General features: G+C 44.2%; 1 protein-coding gene across 1 annotated transcript in view; it reads right to left on the bottom strand.

Moving 5' to 3' along the window:
• The window catches only part of FAM186A (family with sequence similarity 186 member A), a gene marked incomplete at both ends in the record, with an annotated part of 109,322 nt that overhangs the window by 34,415 nt on the left and 52,078 nt on the right, over positions 1 to 22,829 (bottom strand). The window contains 2 exons of the mRNA XM_080660224.1: positions 46 to 445; positions 584 to 2,849. Coding sequence (XP_080516350.1) covers positions 46 to 445; positions 584 to 2,849 — 2,666 coding nt within the window. The remainder of the gene's footprint in view (positions 1 to 45; positions 446 to 583; positions 2,850 to 22,829) is intronic.

The raw sequence follows: 22,829 nt of genomic DNA, 5'->3' as shown, positions 1-22,829 counted from the left end.
GGCTTGGAGCTGCTGAGATCTAAGAGGGATGCCCAGTGCCTGGACTTCCTCAGGGGTGACAATGAACCCCAGTCTCTGGGCCTGCTCAGGGGTGAGACCTATCCCCTGGGCCTGGGCTTGCTGAGGTGTGAAAGTGATGCCTAGTGCCTGGGCCTGTGCAGGGGAAAGAGTGCTGCCCTGGCCCTGGGCCTGCTGAGGGGTGACAGTGATGCCTAGTGCCTGGGCCTGTTCAGGAGAGAGAGTGATGTCCTGGGCCTCGGCCTCCTCATGAATGACAGCAATGGACCTTGTAAGAGACTGTCCAGGTATAGGCAAGGGACCAGGTGAGGAAAACTGTGTCGAGGTGGGAGGAATGACTGGTTCAGAGTGCTTTTCATCAGCAAGATTCATATGGAACCCTTTTCTTTTGTGTAACTGGAGTGCATCTTTCCATGTGTTCTTCCACCTGGGAGACAATGTTATTGAAGCGTGACTTAACGTATTTTCTAGTTCTTCAGGTTTTTCCTCCTTAATCTTCATCTGCTCCTTTGCTTTTTTATGCCACTGACTTTCATCATCCTCCCCCTTTCTCTTTGGCTTCTGCTTCTCTTCCTCTTCCTTCCAGCTGCTTTCCAGCTCCATATGTTTCACTTCCTTCTGAATCTGCTCCATCTGCTGTCCCTTCTCCTTCTCCAAGGACACTCCTTGCTCTTTCATTTTTTGCCTCCATGCTTCCAGGTGCTGCTGCTTTTGCTTCTGTTGTTCTTCCTCCCCCATTCCCTTTTGCTTCTCATCTTGCTCAGTCTGCTTTCGCATCCTCTGTTTTTCAAGTTGCTTCCACACTTCTTCCTGCCACTGATTCTGCTTCTGTTGCTCTTGCTTTCCCTCCTTCATCTGGAGCCATGTATTTTTCTTTTTCAAATCCTTATTTATCCTCTCATAGCTCATCTTCCAGAGATTCCTTTCTTCTTGCAACATATCAAAACTTTCTCCTTGAACCTCTTGCAAATATTCCTCCTGTCTCTGTTCTTCCTTCTCCTTGTGGTCTTTCCCTGCTATTGGGACTACTGGAGCATCTCTTTCCTTTTCTATTTCAGTCAAGATCTCTTGTGTTAAATTTTGTATTACTGGGTCCATGCTCTCAGATGAGAGTAAGGAGCTAATTTCAGAGTTTGCACTAATTGGCCTTTGTAAATCTAGCCCTGGCATAAATGAGACTCTTTTTTGTTTCATTTGTTTCTCTCTAATCTGTCCTGCCTTTTTAATGTCTTTGTATTTTCTCAAGATTTTTGCCACAGCTCCAGCCACATTTTGGAAATATTCTTCCATTTTTGCCTTTATGATTCCTAATTTTTCAACTTCTGCTTTTTTTAATAATAACTCTTCTTCTGGAACAGCCTTTTTATCCAAAGGAGTTCCTGTGTTATCAATTTTCTCTTTTAAGAAAGACATTATGGCGTTATGAAATTCATCTAGATTATCCTCTTCACTTTTGCCATCTGGACTTCCTTGAGCTGTAGTAGATTCTGAAGTCTCTTTAGTTATCTTAGATTGTGATTTAGCAAGTTCATGAGACTTGACCTTCTTGGTAAAGACTGACGTGTCCTTCTCTTCAGTTTTTCCTTCTTTGCTTGTGGTAATTTCTGAAGAGATTTGATGTTCCTTTCCTTTTATTTTTACTTTCTCAGAGGATTTATCAAGTTGGATTGGCCCAAATGACTCTGCTTGGAAACTCATGACATGTTTGCTCTCTTTGTCCATTAACTCAGTGGTGGATTTCTTTTTATGCCCTGAAATAGCTTGGCTTTTCTCAATTATATATGCAGGTTTGTGCTTCCTGAGTCGTTCCCACTTACTAGTTCCACTTTTGCCACCTTGGCTCTTTGTGTCAGTAGAAGGGAAATTCGAAAGATCACGTTGACTTTTTGATTCAATGAATGACTTTGATTTGGCTATAGGAAGGGGTTGTATTTCTTGACTTGTCTTTTGCTCTCCTTGTAGCTCTAAGTCATAATCCACTTTGGTCTCTGAGACTACTTGTTTACTTGTCTGATTAGTCAGATTTGATCTAGAGGTCTCAGGCTCATATGGGGCTTTTGTGATCTTCCTTTTCTGTGATTGATACTCATCAGTCCAACCTTTCTGATAGATGTCACCTTTCTTCAGTGATATCTTATCTTCAGTGATATCTTTGGAAGGTATTTTGGGGGGGTTTTCAGGTAAAGGGGATTGCTGTTCAGTTAAATCTGCAGTCATTTCAACTTGGGCTGTATGTGAAATTGCTGAGTCCCACTTGAACACTGAGCCTTGGGTCCCCTTTCTTTGGGCCTTCCCCATACTATTTTCAAATTCTTTGGTCAAAATATTGTCCATAATCTCTTCTTCATCAGTTATGCTAACGCCCATGGATGATTGTGGAGAAAACTCAGATAACCCTTTCAAGGTTGATGTGGGCGATGCTTTGAATTTAATAAGCTGCTCACATTTTTCTTCTGCATATTGAAGTTTCTGCTGAAGCATTTCATTTTCTTCACTGAGCTCTTGTATTACCTGCAGGGAGATCTCTTTTTCACTTGCCTCACTTATATACATATCAGGATTGAGGTTAATAACTTTTACTTCATTATTTAGTGAACTCAGTGCTTTAGAAAGGTTTGCTATTGTTGATGCTATATAGTTAATAGCATTGTTTTCCAATTTATTGAACATTGTAGTATCTATGAGTTCCTGTAGCATGCCTTGGATTTCTGAAACCTTTGTATTTGTTGCAAATTCATCACTGATCATCTGACATGGTGTTAAAGCATGGGCTGTTGCAGGTCGCTTTATAACTTTTTCTTTCCAAGATTTCCATAGAGTTTTTCTAGATGCTAGAAGAAGAAAAACCATAAAACACAAATGATGAGACTGTATTTCTTCTTTTGTGTTGTGTCCTATGGTTAAGCCTAAGGAAGTTAGAATAAATTAACAGATAGCTGAAGGAAACAACTATGATGATAATTGTTCATCAAATACAGCATATCAATAAAGATATGGAAATTAGAGAAACCAAGTGGAAAAAAAAGAGCTAAATAGTATAATAACTAAAATGGAAAGTTAGTTAAGAGGGCTCAAAGTAGATTTGAACTAACAGAAGAAAATAACCAGAAAACTTGATGCTAGATTAGTAAAAGTTGTCTAATCTGAGGAACAGGGAAAAGAAAGAAGAAAGAAAAATGAACAAAGCCTCAGAGACAAGTGGCACACCATTAAGCATACTGATGTACAAATAACAGAAGGCCCAGAAGAGGAGAGAAGTACATTAAAATTATTTGAAGAAGTGCCCTGGCCAGTGTGGCTCAGTTGATTGAGCATTGTCCCATGCACTGAGAGGTTACCGGTTGGATTCCTGGTCAGGGCACATGCCCAGGTTTTGGGCTCGATACTTAGTAGGGGGCATTCAGGAGGCAGCTGATATGTTTCTCTCTCAGCGATGTTTTTCTCTATCCCTCTCCCTTCCTCTTTCTCAATAAAAACATATTTTTAAAAAAGTATTTGTATAAGCATAACCAATGGACACTGACACCAGGGGAGTGAGGGCATGAGTGGGGGGTTGGGGGATAAGGACACATATGTAATACCTTAATCAATAAAGAAAAATAAATTTTAAAATAGTATTTGAAGAAGTAATGGCCAAATCATCCAAATATATATACATACCAGTGGCCTGGTGCATGAAATTCGTGCGCGGGGTAGGGGGTCCCTCAGCCCAGCGTGCACTCTCTCCAATCTTGGACCCTTCGGGATGTCCGACTGCCAGTTTAGTCCCGATCTAAACTGGCAGTCGGACATCCCTCTCACAATCCGGGACCACTTGACCTCCAGGCTGGGCAGCCTCCAGGCTGGGCGGCACCACAGGACTGTGCGCGCCTCCGCCAGTGGCCGCTTCCGCTGGGGGCCACTCCCAGGCCAGGCAGTGTGGTGTGCCTGCTTGTGGCGTCTGGGCTGGGTGGCGCGATATGTCTGCTCACAATCTCCAGCTGGCCGGCCTCCAGGCTGGGCAGTGCTGCGGGTCTGCGTGCACCTCCGCCGGTGGCCGCTTCCACCTGGGGCCGCTCCCGGGCCATGCCTGACTGGTCGTGACTATTACACGCCTGACCAGTCGTGACTGTTACGGCATCCGGGCTAATTAGTATATCCCTCTATTATTATATAGCATATATTTGGATGATATATATATATATATATATATATGTATATATATATATATATATATATTTTAGAGATCTAGTTTCAGAGGGAAAGTTTCTCTTCTTAATATCTTTTTATTGATTTCAGAAAGAGGAAAAGAGAGGAAGAGAGGTATGGGAACATCAATGATGAGAGAAAATCATTGATTGGCTGCCTCCTGCCCACCCCTCACTGGGGATAGAACCCATAACTTGTGCATGTGCCCTGACTGGGAATTGAACTCTGACCTCCTGAATCATGAATTGACAGTCAACCATTGAGCCATACCAGCTGGGCAAATTATCCAAAATTTTATGAAAAACATTAATTTACACATTCAAAAAACTGCAAATTTTAAGTGGACAAACACAAAATAATCTATATTAATAAAAGGGTAATATGCTAATTATACCAGATGTCTTCTGGACGTCATTCCGGACATCCTTCGTGACAAAGCCGGGGCCCAGGTGAAGCCGCCCTGGGTCCTGGGTGCCTGCAGCCAGCTGGAGAGAGGGAAGCCTGGGTCCCGGGTATGGGGGCCAAGGCAGAGGTGGTTAGGGGTGATCAGGCAGGCAGGCAAGTGGTTAGGGGCAATCAGGCAGGCAGGCAGAGTGGTTAGGGGTGGACAGGCAGGCAGAGGCAGTTAGGGGCAATCAGGCAGGCAGAAGAGTGGTTAGGGGTGATCAGGCAGGCATGCAGAGTGGTTAGGGACGATCAGGCAGGCAGGCAGGAGAGTGTTTACGAGCCAGCGGTCCCAGATTGCGAGAAGGATGTCCGACTGCTGGTGTAGGCCCAATCCGCAGGGATCCCTGCAGGACCAGGCCTAAACCAGCAATTGGACATCCCTCGAGGGGTCCCAGATTGCTAGAGGGTGCAGGCCGGGCTGAGGGACCCCCCCATGCACAAATTTCGTGCACTGGGCCTCTAGTAAATAGATAAAATGGGGGGAAAGGTGGTTATAGAAAAAATTAAACAAGAAAAAATAAAGACACAAAAATACAGAAAATGACTCATCACAATCAAAAGAGACTAATCAAGTACAGGAGAACTATAGCTCACTCTTTATCAGAAAAAATGGAGGCCAGAAGGCGGTGGGATGGTATATTTAAAGTGCTGAAAGAATCATACTGCTAACCAATAATTCTATACCCAGCAAAACTATTCAAAAGTGAAAGTAAACCTGGCCAGCATGGCTCAGTGGTTGACCACTCCTATGAATCAGGAGGTCATGGTTCGATTCCCAGTCCGATTCCTGGTCAGGGCACATGCCCAGATTGCAGGCTCAATCCCCAGTGTGGGGTGCAGGAGGCAGCCAATTAATGATTCCTTTTCATCGATGTTTCTCTTTCTCTCTCTTTCCCCCTCTCTTCCTCTCTGAAATCAATAAAAATATATCTTTTTTTAAAAGTGAAGGTAAGCCTGGCTGGTATGGCTCAGTGGTTGAGCATCGACCTATGAACCAAGAGTCACTGGTTCAATTCCCAGTCAGGGCACATGCCTGGGTTTGGGCTCAATCCCCAGTAGGGGGTGTGCAGGAGGCAGCCAATCTCTATTCCTCTCTCCTCTCTCTCTAAAAATCAAAACATTTTTAAAAATATATTTAATTATTTCAGAGAGGATTAGAGAACGAGAGAGAGAGAGATAGAAACATCAATGATGAGCCGAAACCGGTTTGGCTCAGTGGATAGAGCATTGGCCTGTGGACTGAAGGGTCCCAGGTTCGATTCCGGTCAAGGGCATGTACCTTGGTTGCGGGCACATCCCCAGTAGGAGGTGTGCAGGAGGTAGCTGATCGATGTTTCTCTCTCATCGATGTTTCTAACTATCTCTCTCCCTTCCTCTTTGTAAAAAATCAATTAAAAAAAAAAAAGAAACATCAATGATGAGAGAGAATCATTGATTGGCTACCTCTTGCATGCCCCAAACTGGGGATCAAGCCCGCAACGTGGATATGTGCCCTGACCAGGAATAGAATGATGACCTCCTGGTTCATAGTTCGATGCTCAAGCACTGAGCCATGCCAGCCAGGCACTAAAAACATATTTTTAAAAAATATATTTAAAATGAAGGTAAGACATCTGTTCTCCAGAATAACACTCTTCCCAAAGTATCCTGCATTTACAACTCTTATAACCATTTTTATTGCATGTGTTTTTAAACACTTCTCTAAATGCATTACAGAATGTCTATAACATTGATTCCCTGAAATAACATTCTTTTTAAAATAGCACACATATATAACTCTTATAAAAAAAATAAAGGTAAAAAATAAGATATACAGATGGCAAGTAAGTATATGAAAAGATGTTCAATATCATCTGTCATTAGACAATTGCAAATTACAACAATGATATACTGTCATACACCTATTAAAATAACACAACCCAAAATACTGATAATACCAAATGTTGACAAGGATATGGGGCAACAGGAACTCTTGCTTATTACTAGTGGGAATAAAAAATGGTATAATACTTGTAAGGCAGTTTGTCAGTTTTTTACAAAGTTACTTACAAAGTAATGTGGTCTAAATGATCCAGTAATCATGCTCCAATAAATTTGAAAACTTATGAACACATACACACACACACACAAAATACTTGCATGAGAATGATTATAACTTTATTCATATATGTATATAATTGATTTCAGAGAAGGAGAGAGAGATAGAAACATCAATGATGAGAAGGAATCATTGATCGGCTGCTTCCTGCATGCCCCACACTGGGAATTGAGTCTGCAACCAAGGCCATATGCCCTGACTTGAACCATGGCCTCCTGGTTCATAAGTTCGTGTTCAACCACTGAGCCATGCAGGCCGAGCAACAACTTTATTCTTAAACGCAAAAATCTAGAAGCAACCAAGAAGTCCTTCAATAGGTGGATAAACAAGCTGTGGTACATCTATACAATGGAACATTATTCAGCAATAAAAATAAGTAAGTTATTAAGCCACAAAAATATATGGAGGAACTTTATTTTTTCTTTCTTTTTTTATGGAGGAACTTTAAATGTGTATTGCTTAGTGATAGAAATCAATCTGAAAAAGCTATATACTGCATGATTCTAACCATATGACATTCTTGAAAAACATTTTTAAAAATCAGTGATTGCTGCCTGGCTGGTGTGCTCAGTGACTGAGCATCGACCCATGAACTAGGAGGTCACAGTTTGATTTCCAGTCAGGGCACATGCCTGGGATGTGGGCTCAATCCCCAGGGTGGGGTGTACAGGAGTCAGCCAATCAATGATTCTCTCTCATCATTGATTTTTCTTTCTTTTTTTTTTTTTTTAAAAATACATTTTATTGATTTTTTTATAGAGAGGAAGGGAGAGGGATAGAGAGTTAGAAACATCGATGAGAGAGAAACATCGATCAGCTGCCTCCTGCACACCTCCCACTGGGGATGTGCCCGCAACCAAGGTACATGCCCTTGACTGGAATCGAACCCGGGACCCTTCAGTCCACAGGCCGACGCTCTATCCACTGAGCCAAACCGATCAGGGCACTCATCATTGATTTTTCTATCTCTCCCTCTTCCTTCCTCTCTGAAATCAATAAAAAATATCTTAAAAAAAAAATCAGTGATGGCTTCTCAGCTGGTGTTGTTCAGTGGATTGAGCATCAACCCATGCACTAAGACAGTGGTCGGCAAACCGTGGCTCGTGAGCCACATGCGGCTCTTTGGCCCCTTGAGTGTGGCTCTTCCACAAAATACCACGTGCGGGCGCGCACGTACAGTGCGATTGAAACTTCATGGCCCATGTGCAAAAGTCGGTTTTCGGCCTGGGTGAGTCTATTTTGAAGCAGTGGTTCTAACGCCGAGCCACACTCAAGGGGCCAAAGAGCCGCATGTGGCTCGCGAGCCACGGTTTGCCGACCACTGCACAAGAGGTCACTAATTCCCGGTCAGGGCATAGGCCTCGGCTGTGGGCTTAATCCCCAGTAGCAGTATGTAAGATGCAGCTGATCAATGTTTCTCATCATCGATGTTTCTTTCTCCTTCTCCTTTCCTCTCTATCTAAAACTCAATTAAAAATATTTTTATTTTTTATAAAAACATAATTTTTAAAAAATCAGTGATTGCCAAGAGCTTGAGGAGAGAAGGGAAAGATGAATAGGTGAAACACAGATTTTTTAGGGTGAAGAAACTATCCTGAATGATACTGTAATGATGGATACATGACAATACACATTTGTCAAACCCCATAGAACTCTAAATAATATATGCAAATTTTTTAAAATGACCATTTAGGAGATCATGAGGTCCCAGGAAGGAATACAGACTGTGATAGGAAAATCTAACTGTATTAGAAATCTATGACACAACCTTACTGAAAGGGATGGGGGGAAAGGTGCTGACCTAAGTAACTGGACATGAACAGAGCCTGTAAGTATGAAGGCAAAAAGAGCTGCACTTAAGTACTGTACTCTAATTGGTAAGTTGTTTCCTGTGGGGGTAGGAGTTAATAATCTGATAGTGCTATACCAATATACTGGAATTCAACAAGTAAATGGATGGCAGATAGTGGGAGCAGGTTTCTCATTGTTTGAGTGGAGATTTACAGATAAGCAAGGGGAGGGGGCTACAATGGCCTATGTGATAATGGATTAGCGTTAGAGACATCAGTAAGAACTCCCATTTAGCTTAATGTAGTTACAGATGATTATATAGGTGAACAATTATAGATATGTGTATATTTGTGGCTTTGCATACACATGTGGGTGTTTTTGTGTGTATGTCAGATGAGAGGGCCAAACAGAAATGACACCCCAATAGCAATGAGCACACCTCGCAGCCGAACCTTGGTTTTTAATACGATTCTCTAATAAAAGGAACCAGAACTCTTGGAGAAATGGAAAATTCGAGGACTGGGGTAGGAAATATTCAAGATGAACCTGAGTTATCTTGTAGTGCCAGAAAATAAGAAACTGCTAAAAAAAGAAAAACTATATTGCTGTGGGTATGTCAAAGGGGCACAGGAACCAAATGAAAGCGGTCCCAATGGCCAAAGCTAGAATAACTTGAGCAAGAAAATAAGGTAGTATTGGATTATAACCCAAAGTATAAAGTAAATGTCTGTGAGGTCATTTTTTAAAATGGTACTCTTTTTTTATTTTTTACGGAGAAAGAGGAAGAGAGGGAAAGAGAGGGAGACTGAGAGAGAGAGAGATGAGAAACATCAATTGCTTCCTTCTGCATGCACCCTGACTGGGGATCAAACCCCCAATCTGGGTATGTGATCTGACAACCTTTCGGTGAATGGGACGATGCTCAACCAACTGACCCACACTGGAAAGGGCTTGAAATAAATTAAAAATTGAAAAATTAATAAAGGGGGTACAAGAGACAAATTATTGTGCATAAGAACTTCAAATAATTAATGTAGATATTCCACCATAAAGGAATGGGCTGCACATATAGACTTCCTTTTATTTTTTATTTTTTAAATACATTTTATTGATTTTTTACAGAGAGGAAGGAAGAGGGATAGAGAGTTAGAAACATCGATCAGCTGCATCTTGTACACCTCCTACTGGGGATGTGCCCGCAACCAAGTTACGTGCCCTTGACCGGAATCGAACCTGGGACCTTTCAGTCCACAGGCTGACGCTCTATCCACTGAGCCAAACCGGTTTTGGCTAGACTTCCTTTTAAAGAGCAGAGTATAGAAAATGAGGAAAAAGAGTAACTTTACAGTGGAGAAACCTGAAAAGCACTACTTTAGCCAGGTGATTGGTGTCAACATGAAGTCACAAATCATTTGTTAATATGAATGAATGAAATAATATGGTGACAATGGTACTTTACAATTACAAACATATATGTACTTAACAACAGAGCTTTAGAATACAGGAAGCAGCCTGGCTGGTGTGCTTAGTGGTTGAGCATCAACTATGAACCAGGAGATCAGGGTTCGATTCCTGGTCAAGGCACATGCCTGGATTGCAGGCTTGATCCCCAGTAAGGGGCATGCAGGAGGCAGCTGATGAACGATTCTCTCTCAACATTGATGTTTCTATCTCTCCCTCTCCCTTCCTCTCTTAAATCAATAAAAAATAAATATATTAAAAATACAGGAAGCAAAAACTGACAGAATTAAAGGGATATATCCTATCTAATAAAATAGTAATAAGCAAATTAACCATCATTCCACTACACCCACAAGCCATGCCCACCAGCCAATCAGGAGTGAGCATGCAAATTAACCCAACCAAGATGGCTGCAGCCACGAAGCGAGCAGAAGGCTTGGGTTTTTCCGGCAATGGAGGAAGCCAAGCTTTCTGCACACCCTGGCGGGCCCAGGCCTCCACTCAAGGCTACAAAGTTTCAATTATAGAAGATAACTAAATACCAACAAAAATGGCAGCAGCCACGGAGCTGGAGAGAGCAGGAGGCTTGGGTTGCCCCCAAGCCTTGGGTTGCGATGGAGGAAGCCAGGCTCCCTGCAGCCCTGGCCTGCAATTTATTTCAATTATAAAAGATAAATAAATCCCCCAAAAAATGGCTGCGGCCACGGAGCAAGCAGGAGGCTTGGCTCCGCTCAAGGCTACAAAATTTCAATTATAGAAGATAAATAAATCCCAGATACCAGGGCCTCCGCTTGGGACGCTGGTGGGCATGGCCAGCCTGCAAACCACCACAGGCCCCTTGCCCAGGCCGCCCCACACCCCAAGGGAACCCCCACCCTGATACGGGACACCCTTCAGGGCAAACCAGCTGGCTCCCACCCCCACCCATGCACCAGGCCTCTATCCTATATAATAAAAGAGTAATATGCAAATTGACCATCACTCCAACACACAAGATGGCTGCCCCCATGTGGTCAAAGATGGCTGCCCCCATGTGGACACAAGATGGCCACCACAAGATGGCCAGCAGGGGAGGGCAGTTGGGAGGGACCAGGCCTGCAAGGGAGGGCAGTTGGGGCAGTCAAGCCTGCAGGGGAGGGCAGTTGGGGGGGACCAGGCTGGCAGAGGAGGGAAGTTGGGGGCGACCGGGCCTGCAGGGAAGGGCAGTTGGGGGAGACCCAGGCCTGCAGGGGAGAGCAGTTGGGGGGGACCAGGCCTGCAGGGGAGAGCAGTTGGGGGGGACCAGGACTGCAGGGGAGGGCAGTTAGGGGTGACCAGGCCTGCAGGGGAGGGCAGTTAGGGGTGACCAGGCCTGCAGGGGAGGGCAGTTAGGGGCAAACAGGCTGGCAGGGGAGCAGTTAGGCATCAATCAGGCTGGCAGGGGAGTGGTTAGGGGGTGATCAGGCTGGCAGGCAGAAGCGGTTAGGGGCAATCAGGAAGGCAGGCAGGCGAGCAGTTGGGAGCCAGCAGTCCTGGATTGTGAGAGGGATGTCTGACTGCCCTTTTAGGCCCGATCCTACCGGGCAGTCGGACATTTCTCAAGGGGTCCCAGATTGGAGAGGGTGCAGGCTGGGCTGAGGGACACACACCCCCGTGCATGAATTTTGTGCACCGGGCTTCTAGTCTCTCTCTCTCTCTCTATATATATATAAAAGCCTAAGTGACTGGCTGACCAGCCAGCCAGAAGCTATGACACGCACTGACCACCAGGGGGCAGACGCTCAATGCAGGAGCAAAAACCACAGACATGGAGCCGAAACCGTTTGGCTCAGTGGATAGAGCGTCAGCCTGTGGACTGAAAGGTCCCAGTTTGATTCTGGTCAAGGGCATGTACCTTGGTTGCGGGCATGTCCCCAGTAGGGGGTGTGCAGGGGGCAGCTGATCAATGTTTCTCTCTCATTGATGTTTCTAACTCTCTATCCCTCTCCCTTCTCTCTGTAAAAAAATCAATAAAATATATTAAAAAAAAAAAAAAAAGAAACCACAGACATGGAAACATGGAACAGATGAATCTCAGAGGGAAGGGAGGAAGGGGAGGGTGGGAAGAGATTAACCCAAGATCTTATATGCATACTAGAGGCCTGGTACACAGATTTGTGCACCGGTGGGGTCCCTCGGCCAGGCCTGTGCCCTCTCACAATCTGGGACCCCTCAGGGGATGTCGGAGAGCCAGTTTCGGCTCGATCCCCAGAGGCCAACCACCCATGCACAAGTTTGTGCACCGGGCCTCTAGTATTATATATGACAAGATACAAAGGATGGGAAGGGAGCAGAGCTATTGGAGCAAAGACTATAATAGTTGGAGAGTTCAATGTCCCAATCAATAATGTATGGAACAACTAGACTGAAAATCAGTAAGGATGTTTATAGAAGACTAGAACAACAGTATAAACCAACTATAGAATATTCCACCCAAGAACAGCAGAATATATATTCTCAAGCATAGTATATGGAACACTTTAAAATATTCTTTTTTTAATCCTCACCCAAGGGCATGCTTATTGATCTTAGAAAGAGGGGAATGCAGACAGAAAGGGGGAAGGGAAGAAAGAGAGAGAGAGAGGAAGAGACAGAGATACAGAGAGAGAGAGACAGAGAGAAACAACCATTGGTTGCCTTCCTGTCTGCACATGCCAAGATTGGGGGTCAAACCCGAAACCTAGGTATGTGTCCTGTCTAGAATTGAACCTGCAACCTTTTGGTGTACAGGACAACATTCAACAAACTAAGCCATATTGGCCAGGGCTTAAATGGAACATTTTTAAAGATAGACCATATGCTAGCTATAAAACAAGTCTCAATAAATTTAAAAGAATTGAAATACTACAAAGTATGTTACCCAATGAGGTAGGTAGGTAGATAGATAGATAGATAATATATAACTTTCTACGGGTTTTGTTTCTCTAGTTGAACCCTGACTAATACAGGTTTTTAAAAATATTTATTTATTATTTATTTCTATAACCATCTTCCTCCCCTATATCCTCCTCCACCTCTACTTAACCCTCCTCCCCCGCAATCACCACATTTGTCCATGTCCATTAGTTCTTTCTCTTTTTCTTCTTTTTTTTAAAATATATTTTATTGATTTTTTACAGAGAGGAAGGGAGAGGGATAGAGAGTTAGAAACATCGATGAGAGAGAAACATCGATCAGCTGCCTCCTGCACACCCCCTACTGGGGATGTGCCCGCAACCAAGGTACATGCCCTTGACCGGAATCGAACCCAGGACCCTTCAGTCCGCAGGCCAACGCTCTATCCACTGAGCCAAACCGGTTTCGGCGTCTGTTTTTCTTTTTTGCTCCATTCCTCCACCACTCCAGCAACCCCTGATACAAGTTCTGTTTTTAAAATAGTTAACACTCTAACAGATGTCCCCCAATTTTCCTCACCTTTGCCCCTGGCCAACCAGTCCCCTGTCCCCACACCCACCCCAGCCTTTACCACATTACTGTTGACATCCATGGGCTATGCATACGTGCATATATGTTCTTTAGCTAATCTCTTCCAGTCCTTCCCACCCCCTTACCCTCTGAGATCTGTGCGTCTGTTCCATGTATCCATGTCTCTGGGACTATTTTGTTCATCAGTTTATTTTGTTCATTAGATTCCACATATAAGTGAGATCATATGGAATTTGTCTCTCTGACTAGCTTATTTCACTTAGCATAATAAACTCTAGGTCCATCCATTATGTTGCAAAGGGTAAGAGTTCCTTCTTTTTTATAGTCACACTAGAGGCCCTGTGTCAGGCCAAAACTGGCTCTCCGACATCCCCTGAGGGGTCCCGAATTGCAAGAGGGCACAGGCCAGGCCAAAGGACCCCAATGGTGCATAATCAGGGCCAGGGAGGGACGCGGGAGGTTGGCCAGCTGGGGAGGGACCGCAGGAGGACTCCAGGGCATGTTCGGCCCATCTCGCTCAGTCCCAATGCCCAGACCCCAGCAGCAAGCTAACCTACCAGTTGGAGCGTCTGCTCCCTGGTGGTCAGTGTACATCATAGCAAGTGGTTGAGTGGCCTTAGCATAACATTAGCATATTATGCTTTGATTGGTTGAATGGATGACCGGACACTTAGCATATTAGGCTTTTATTATATAGGATAGTAGTCCATTGTGTAAATATACATATTTTTTATCAACTCTTCTACTGATGAGCACTTGGGCTGTTTTCAGTTCTTGGCTATTGTAAATAATGCTGCTGTGAACATACTGGTACATATATTCTTTTTGATTGGTTTCAGAATTCTTAGGATATAATCCCAGAAGTAGAATTGCTAGGTCAAAAGCAAGTTCCATTTTGAATGTCTTAAGGAAACTCCATACTGTTTTCCACAATGGCTCCAGGGTATGTTCTGTATTCCCAACAGCAGTGTACTAGGGTTCCCTTTTCTCCACATCCTCACTAGCACTTGTTCTTTGTTGATTTATTGATGGTAGCCATTCTGACAGGGGTGAGGTGATACCCCACTGTAGTTTTATTTTGCATCTCTCTGGTGATTAGTGATGTTGAGCATTTGTTCATATGTATATTGGCTATCTGTAAGCCCTGTTTGGACAAGTGTCTACTCAGGTCTTTTGCCCATTTTTAATAAGATTATTTGTTTTTGGGGGGTCTTTTTGGTATTGAATTGTATAAGTTGTTTATATAGTTTGGAAATTAACTCCTTATCAGGTGTATCATTGGCAAATATGTTCACCCATTCAGTGGGTTCCCTTTTCATTTTATGTTTCTTTTTTGTTGAGATTTATTCTCTTTCTTAAAAATATGTTTTTTTATTGATTTTTAGAGAGAAGAGGGAGAGAGATACATCGATGAGAAGAGAAATATTGATCAGTTGCCTCCTGCCCACTCCCAGCTGGGGATTGAGCATGCAACCCAGGCATTTTCCCTGACTGGGAATTTAACTGGCGACCTATTGGTACATGGACTGATACTGAGCCACACAGGCCAGGCTTGATGATTCTTTTTTAAAAAATATATATTTTATTGATTTTTTTTACAGAAAAGAAGGGAAAGGCATAGAGAGTTAGAAACATCGATGAGAGAGAAACATCTATCAGCTGCCTCCTGTACACCCACTACGGGGGATGTGTCTGAAACCGAGGTACAAGCCCTTGACTGGAATCAAACCTGGGACCCTTCAGTCTGCAGGCCGATGCTCTATCCACTGAGCAAAACTGCTTAGGGCTTGTTAATGATTCTTTTACCATGCAGATGCTTTTTATTTTTATTTTTAAAAATATTTATTGTTGAAAAATAAAAAGAAAACATCTTTATTGTTGCAAGTGTTACAGATGTCCTTCATATACCCCCTCCACCCAGTTCCTGCCCTGCCCCAGGCCTTCACCACCCTTTTGTCTGTGTCCATAGATAATGCATATCCTATCTAATAAAAGAGTAATATGCAAATTGACCATCACTCCAAGACACAAGATGGCTACCACCATGTGGTCAAAGATGGCTGCCCCCATGTGGACACAAGATGGCCAGCAGGGGAGTGCAATTGTGGGCAATCAGGCCAGCAGGGGAGGGCAGTTAGGGGTGACAGGGCCAGCAGAGGAGGGCAGTTGGGAGGGACCAGGCCTGCAGGGGATGGCAATTGTGGGGGACCAGGCCAGCAGGGGAGGGCAACTGGGGTGACCAGACCAGCAAGGGAGGACAGTTGGGGGACCCAGGCTTGCAGGGGAAGGCAGTTGGGAGGGACCCAGGTTTGCAGGGGAGGACAGTTGGGGGACCCAGACTTGCAGGGGACGACAGTTGGGGGGACCAGGCCTGCAGGGGAAGGCAGTTGGGAGGGAGCAGGCCTGCAGGAGAGGGCAGTTGGGGGGGACCCAGGCCTGCAGGGGAGGGCATTTGGGGGGGGACCAAGGCCTGCAGGGGAGGGCAGTTGGGGAGGACCAGGCCTGCAGGGGAGGCAGTTGGGGAAGACCAGGCCTGCAGGGGAGGGCAGTTTGGGGGGACCCAGGCCTGCAGTGGAGAGCAGTTGGGGGGGACCCAGGCCTGCAGGGGAGGGCAGTTAGGGGGGACCAGGCCTTCAAAGAAGGGCAGTTGGGGGTAATCAAGCCTCGAAGGGAGGGCAGTTAGGGGTGACTGGGCCAGCAGAGGAGGGCAGTTGCGGGGGGAGGACCAGGCTGGCAAGGGAGGGCAGTTAGGGGTTACTGGGCCAGCAGGGGAGGGCACTTGGGGGAGACCAGGCCTGCAGGGGAGGGCAGTTAGGGGCAATCGGGCCAGCAGTGGAGCAGTTAGGCGTCTATCAGGCTGGCAGGGGAGTGGTTAGGGTGTGATCAGGCTGGCAGGCCGAAGCGGTTAGAGGCAATCAGGCAGGCAAGTGAGCGGTTGGGAGCCAGCAGTGCTGGATTGTGAGAGGGATGTCCGACTCCCCGTTGGTAGAATTGGGCCTAAACGGGCAGTCAGACATACCTCAAGGGGTCCCAGATTGGAGAGGGTGCAGGCTGAGATGAGGGACACACACACACACACCCCATGCACGAATTTCATGCACCAGGCCTCTAGTATGCATATAAGTACTTTAGTTAATCTCTCCCAACTCTCCCCTCCTTCATTCCCTCTGAGATTCATCAGTCTGTTCTATGTTTCCATGCCACTGGTTCTATTTTATTCATCAATTTATTTTGTTCATTAGAGTCCTTGTTCATTTATTTGATATTTAGATTCAATTGCCAATATATATGTATTTGTTGTCACTTTATTGTTCCTATTTTTAATTTTTTTCTCTTCTTCTTCTTCTTACTCTTCCTTTTCTTCTGCCTCTTCTTAAAGAATACCCTTCACCATTTCATGTAACAGTGGTTTGGTGATGATGAACTCCTTTAGCTCTTTCTTATCTGTGAAGCTCTTTATCTAACCTTCAGTTCTAAATGATAGCTTTTTTGGGTAGAATAATCTTTGTTGTAGGTCCTAGCTATTCATCACTTTGAATATTTCTTACCACTCCCTTCTGGCCTGCAAAGATTCTGTTGAGAAATAAGCTGACAGTCATATGGATACTCCCTTATAGGTAATTAACTGCTTTTGTATTGCTGCTTTTAAGAGTCTCTTTGTCTTTAACCCTTGGCATTTTAATTATGATATATCTTGGTGTGGGTCTCTTTGAGTTCCTCTTGTTTGAGGCTCTCTGTGCTTCCTGGGTTTGTAAGTCTATTTCTTTCACCAGGTAGGGGAATTTTTCTATCATAATTTATTCAAATAGGTTTTCAATATCTTGCTCTCTCTCTTCTCCATCTGGCACCCCCATAATGTGAATGTTGGTATGCTTGAAGTTGTCCCAGAGTCTCCTTACACTATCTTCATATTTTTGGATTCTTTTTCTCTTTTTGCTCTTCTAATTGGGTGTTTTATGCTTCCTCATATTCCAAATCGTTGGTTTGATTCTCAGAATTCTCTACCCTACTGTTGAGTCCCTGTCAATAATTCTTTTTTTCAGTTAGTATATGCTTAATTTATGATTGGTCCTTTTCATGTCTTTGAAATTCTCACTAAGATCCTTGAAAGTCTCACTAAGTCCCTTGAAGCTCTCATTAAGATCCTTGAGCAACTTTATAATCATTATTTTGAACTCTGTATCTAGTAGTTTGTTTGATTTCATTTAGTTCTTTTTCTGGAAATTTCTTCTGTTCTTTCATTTGTGACATTTTTCTTTGTCTCTGCATTTTGGCTGCTTCCCTGTGTTTGTTTCTATGTATTAGGAAGAGCTGCTATGTCTCCTAGAATTGGTATAGTGACCTTGTGTAGTAGGTGTCCTGTAGGGCCCAGTGGCTCAGCCTCCCCAGTCACCTGAGCTGGACCCTCTAGGTGCACCCCTGTGTGGGCCATGTGCACAGTCTTCTTATAGTTGAGCTTTGACTGCTGTTGGCATCACAACTCCTGGGAGGAGTTGACCTCCAGAACAATTGGTTTTAGGACCATCAGTGACTACAGTGGAAGAGCTGCTGTGCAGGAGACATTCCTATGGAGCAGGACTTGCTGCAATGGGGCTTCGATGCTCACTGAGTCTGCCCCTTGAGTGTGTCGCTGTGGATGTGTAGAGAGTTGCAATCTTGTATGGTCTGAAGCTATCCACTGGCTCTGGGGCCTCCTGGGAGGTGCAAAGTCACCCAGTGCCTGGGGCAACCCAGCAGGAGCTACAGAGAGATCTGTAGATGGCTGCTGCTTGTATTGGGCTTGAAAGTGCTCAGGGGAGGCATGGCTGTGAAGCAAGGCAGGCTGGTGCTAGTGGCAGGTCTTTGGCCTCTTATTGATAGGTTTGGGGCATGCTGATGCCAGCTGCTTCTTATTTGAGAGAGTTTAGGAAAGTCTGAAGCCTGAGCTAGGACAGGACATTCATATGGAAAAGCCACTGCAAACGGCTTGGGTGGTGCTGTAAGCTGGATGGGGTGGGGTCTCAGGGAATCACTAGGGGAGAAAACAGTGTGGGCCACACTGATGGAGACTCAGATATAGCTGCCAGTCATCTCTGTGATGGGGGAGATCTCAGCACAGGAAAAATGACTCCTTGCAAGCACCCGTCTGGGAGAAAGATGCCCCTGAATTCCTGCCCCAATGCCAAACAATTCAGTTCCTCCCTCTATGTCCCTGGATTCCCCAAAGCTGCTGCCAAGAGCTTGAGTTCAGGGGAAACAGAACCATGTAGGTTGGTCCACTGGCCCTTTAAGAGGAACTGCCTGAGTCTCCAGCAGCCTCTGTGTCATTCAACCACAATCCACACTGGTTTTTATTGCCAGAAGTTTCAGGGGCTTTTATTCCCAGCTCTGGAACCCTGGGCTAGGGGCCTGGTGTGGGGCTGAGACAGACCCCTTGCTCCTCATGGGAGGCCTCTGCAGCCAAGATATCCTTCCCAATTAAAAGAATGTGACATGGGAATGTTGGACCTGCATATTCCATGCTTCTGCCCCTTCTATCAGTCTCAATGTGCTTTCTTCTTTACTTATATAATTGTAAAACTTCCATTCAGACTGATTTCAGGCAGTTCTGAATGATGGCTGTTTTTTATTTTAGTTGTAATTTTGATGTGCTTTGCAGATGCTTTTTAATTTTTGTTTGTTTTTTTCCTTTTGTTTCTCTTGCTTAAGGAGATATATTGGCAAAAATATTGGTACAAGAGATGTCTGAGATTTTACTGCCTATGTTTCCTTCTAGGATTTTTATGGTTTCCTGACTTACATTTAAGCCTTTTACCCATTTTGAGTTTTCTAGTTTCATTCTTTTGTATGTACCTGTCCAATTTTCGCAACACCATTTATTAAAGAGACTGTTTTTACTCCACTGTATGCTCTTGCCTCCCTTATCAAATATTAATTGATCATAAGCTGTGGGTTTATTTCTGGGCTCTCTGTTCTGTTTCATTTTTTTTTTTTTCACCGTATGACAATTTTATTTATTTTTTTCTTTTTCTTTTTTTTTCTTTTTTTTATTTATTTTAATAAATCTTTATTCAGATTATTACAATTGTTTCTCCCTTTTCCCCCCATAGCTCCCCTCCACCCAGTTCCCACCCCATCTTCTGCCCTTACCTCCCCCGCACTGTCCTCATCCATAGGTGTATGATTTTTGTCCAGTCTCTTCATGAACCCCCTATACCCCTTTCCCCCTGAGAATTATCAGTCCACTCCCTTTCTATGCCCCTGATTCTATTATATTCACCAGATTATTCTGTTCCTCAGGTTTTTAATTCACTTGATTTTTAGGTTCACTTGTTGATAGATATGTATTTGTTGTTCATAATTTTTCTCTTTACTTTTTTCTTCTTCCTCTTCTTTAAGAATACCTTTCAGCATTTCATATAATACTGGTTTGGTGGTGATGAACTCCTTTAGCTTTTTCTTATCTGTGAAGCTCTTTATCTGCCCTTCAATTCTGAATGATAGCTTTGCTGGGTAGAGTAATCTTGGTTGTAGGTTCTTGCTATTCATCACATTGAAAATTTCTTGCCACTCCCGTCTGGCCTCCATAGTTTCTGTTGAGAAATCAGCTGACAATCGTATGGGTGCTCCCTTGTAGGTAACTAACTGTTTTTCTCTTACTGCTTTTAATATTCTCTCTCTGTCTTTTGCTCTTGGCATTTTAATTATGATGTGTCTTGGTGTGGTCCTCTTTGGATTCCTTTTGTTTGGGGTTCTGTGCGCTTCCTGGACTTGTAAGTCTATTTCTTTCACCAGGTGGGGGAAGTTTTCTGTCATTATTTCTTCAAATAGGTTTTCAGTATCTTGCTCTCTCTCTTCTTCTGGCACCCCCATAATTCTGATGTTGGTACGCTTGAAGTTGTCCCAGAGTCTTCTTACACTATCTTCAACTTTTTGGATTTTTTTTTTTTGCTTTTTGCTTTTTCGGTTGAGTGTTTTTTGCTTCTTTGTATTTCAATTCTTTGACTTGATTTTTGTGTTCCTCTAGTCTGTTTTTGGGTCTCTGTATAATATTTTTTATTTCAGTCAGTGTATGTTTAATTTCTAGTTAGTCCTTTTTCATATCTTCGAGGGTCTCGTTATATTTATTGGCCTTTTCTAGGATATTCTTGAAAAGCCTTATAACCGTGGTTTTGAATTCTATATCCAGTCGTTTGTTTTCCTCCATTTCTTTCATTTGTGATCTGATTCTTTGACGCTGCATTTTCACTGCTTCCCTGAATTGGTAAGGTAGATTTGTGTGCTAGGTTTCCAATATGGCCCAGTGGGTCTGCCTCCCCAGTTAACCTGAGGTGGACACTCTTGGTGCACCACTTTGTGGACTGTGTGTACAGCCTTGTTGTAATTAAGTCTTGATTGTTATTGGTATCACTGGGAAGAATTGACCTCCAGGACAGTTGGCTGTAAGGATCAGCTGTGTCTATGCTGGGAGAAGTTCGGTGCTGGAGACAGCCTTATAGGATTAGACTTGCCAAATTGCAATAGCCTCTGTGCTCAGCTTGGATGGGGTGGAGTCTCAGTCTTGGCTTCCCGTCAGCCTTGCCCTTGCACGCACGTGCGCGCCTTCAGACCTCTGCCTTCCCCGGCTCCCGAGTCTCTGCCCGAGAGTCCAGACTCCCCCCACAAGAGCGTGGGTCCCCAGGGGCTCGCCTGGAACTGGGGTTCACTGCAGTCAGAACTGGGGCTCAGTGCAATCAGGAGCCTCTGATTCCCTTCCACTAGGGAAAGCCTGTGGCAACCTCCGCAGCCTTTGTGCGCACTGGCACGCGCGCGCCTTCAGACTTCTGCCTTCCCCAGCTCCCGAGTGTCCGCCTGAGAGTCCAGACTCCCCCCGTAAGAGTGTGGGTCCCCAGGGGCTCGCCCGGAACTGGGGTTCAGTGCAGTCAGAACTGGGGTTCAGTGCGGTCGGGGGCTTCCTTCCCCCTTCCGCCAGAGAAAGTCAGCCAGGCTCTCAACCACCCTTCCTCTCTGCGCGCACAAAGACCCTTTGCCGTACCTCCAATTCTCTGTGAGCTTTTCTCTTTCCTTCTAGTTGTAGAATTTTCACTCAGCCAGCTTTCCTGTGGTTCTGGATAGTGTCCGTTCTGTCCCCTAGTTGTAGTTTTGAAATTGTTGTGCGAGGCAGCAGTTTAGGTGCTTACCTATGCCGCCATCTTGGTTTCTCTGTTCTGTTTCATTGATCTATATGCCTGTTCTTGTGCCAGTACCAAACAGTTTTTATTTAAAGATTTGTAGTATGGTTTGATATTCCATATTGTGATACCTCCAGCTTTGTTCTTCTTTCTCAAGATTGCTGAGGTTATGCTGTATCTTTTTAGGTTGCATATAAACTTTTGGAAAATTTGTTATATGTCTGTGACATATGCCACTGGTATTTTAATTGGAATTGTGTTGAATCTTATAGAGTGCTTTGGAAAGTATGAACATTTTAATGATGTTAATTCTTCTAATCCATGAACATGCTATATACTTCCAATTATTTGTATCTTCCTTTATTTAGTTCTTCCATGTCTTATAGTTTTCCAAGTAGAGGTCTTTTACCTCCTTGGTTAAGTTTATTGCTAGGTTATTATTTATTTATTTATTTACTTATATTGTTGTTGTTGTTGTTGCAGTGGTAAGTAGGATTGTTTTCTTAGTTTCTCTTTCTGAGAGTTTCTTACTGGTGTATAAAAATGCTACCAATTTCTGGATATTGATTTTGTATTCTGCTACTTTGTAAAATTCACTTAATAATTCTAGTAGGTTTTTGGTGAAATCTTTAGGAGTAGGTTTCTGTGTACAATATCCTGTCATCTGCAAATGACAGTTTTACTTCCTCCTTTCCAATTTGGATGCCTTTTATTTCTTCTTCTTCTTGTCTGATTGCTGTGACTAGCACTTCCATTACTATGTTGAATAAGAATGGTGGAAGTGGCCCAGCTAGTGTAGTGAAAGTGGACATCCTTGTCTTGTTTCTGACTTTAAAGTAAACATTTTCAGTTTTTGCCCATTGAGTATGATGTTGGCTGTAAGTTTTTCAGATGTAGCTTTATTATGTTGGGGTATGTTCCCTCTATTCCCACTTTGCTAAGAGTCTTTATAATATACTAGAGGCCCGTTGCATGATATTCGTGCAAGAATAGGCCTTCCTTCCCCTGGCTTTACTCCCAGCCGCCTGGGAGCCAGCAAGTCCCCGCTCCCGGGCCGCCCGGGAGCCGGCACCTCCTCGCTCCCAGGCTGCCTGGAGCCGCAAGTCCTCGCTTCTGTCTGAAGCACCACTATAGTAGCTCCCTCCGCTGCCCCCCTCCCCCTCATAGCAGGCTCTGCTCCATGCCTGCGTATGCAAATTAACATCCATCTTTGTTGGGTTAATTTGCATACT

This window comes from Plecotus auritus (genome assembly GCF_963455305.1).
Source record: "Plecotus auritus genome assembly, chromosome: 3".
In the NCBI taxonomy this organism is placed as follows: domain Eukaryota; kingdom Metazoa; phylum Chordata; class Mammalia; order Chiroptera; family Vespertilionidae; genus Plecotus; species Plecotus auritus.
This window is presented reverse-complemented; position numbering and strand designations above follow the sequence as displayed.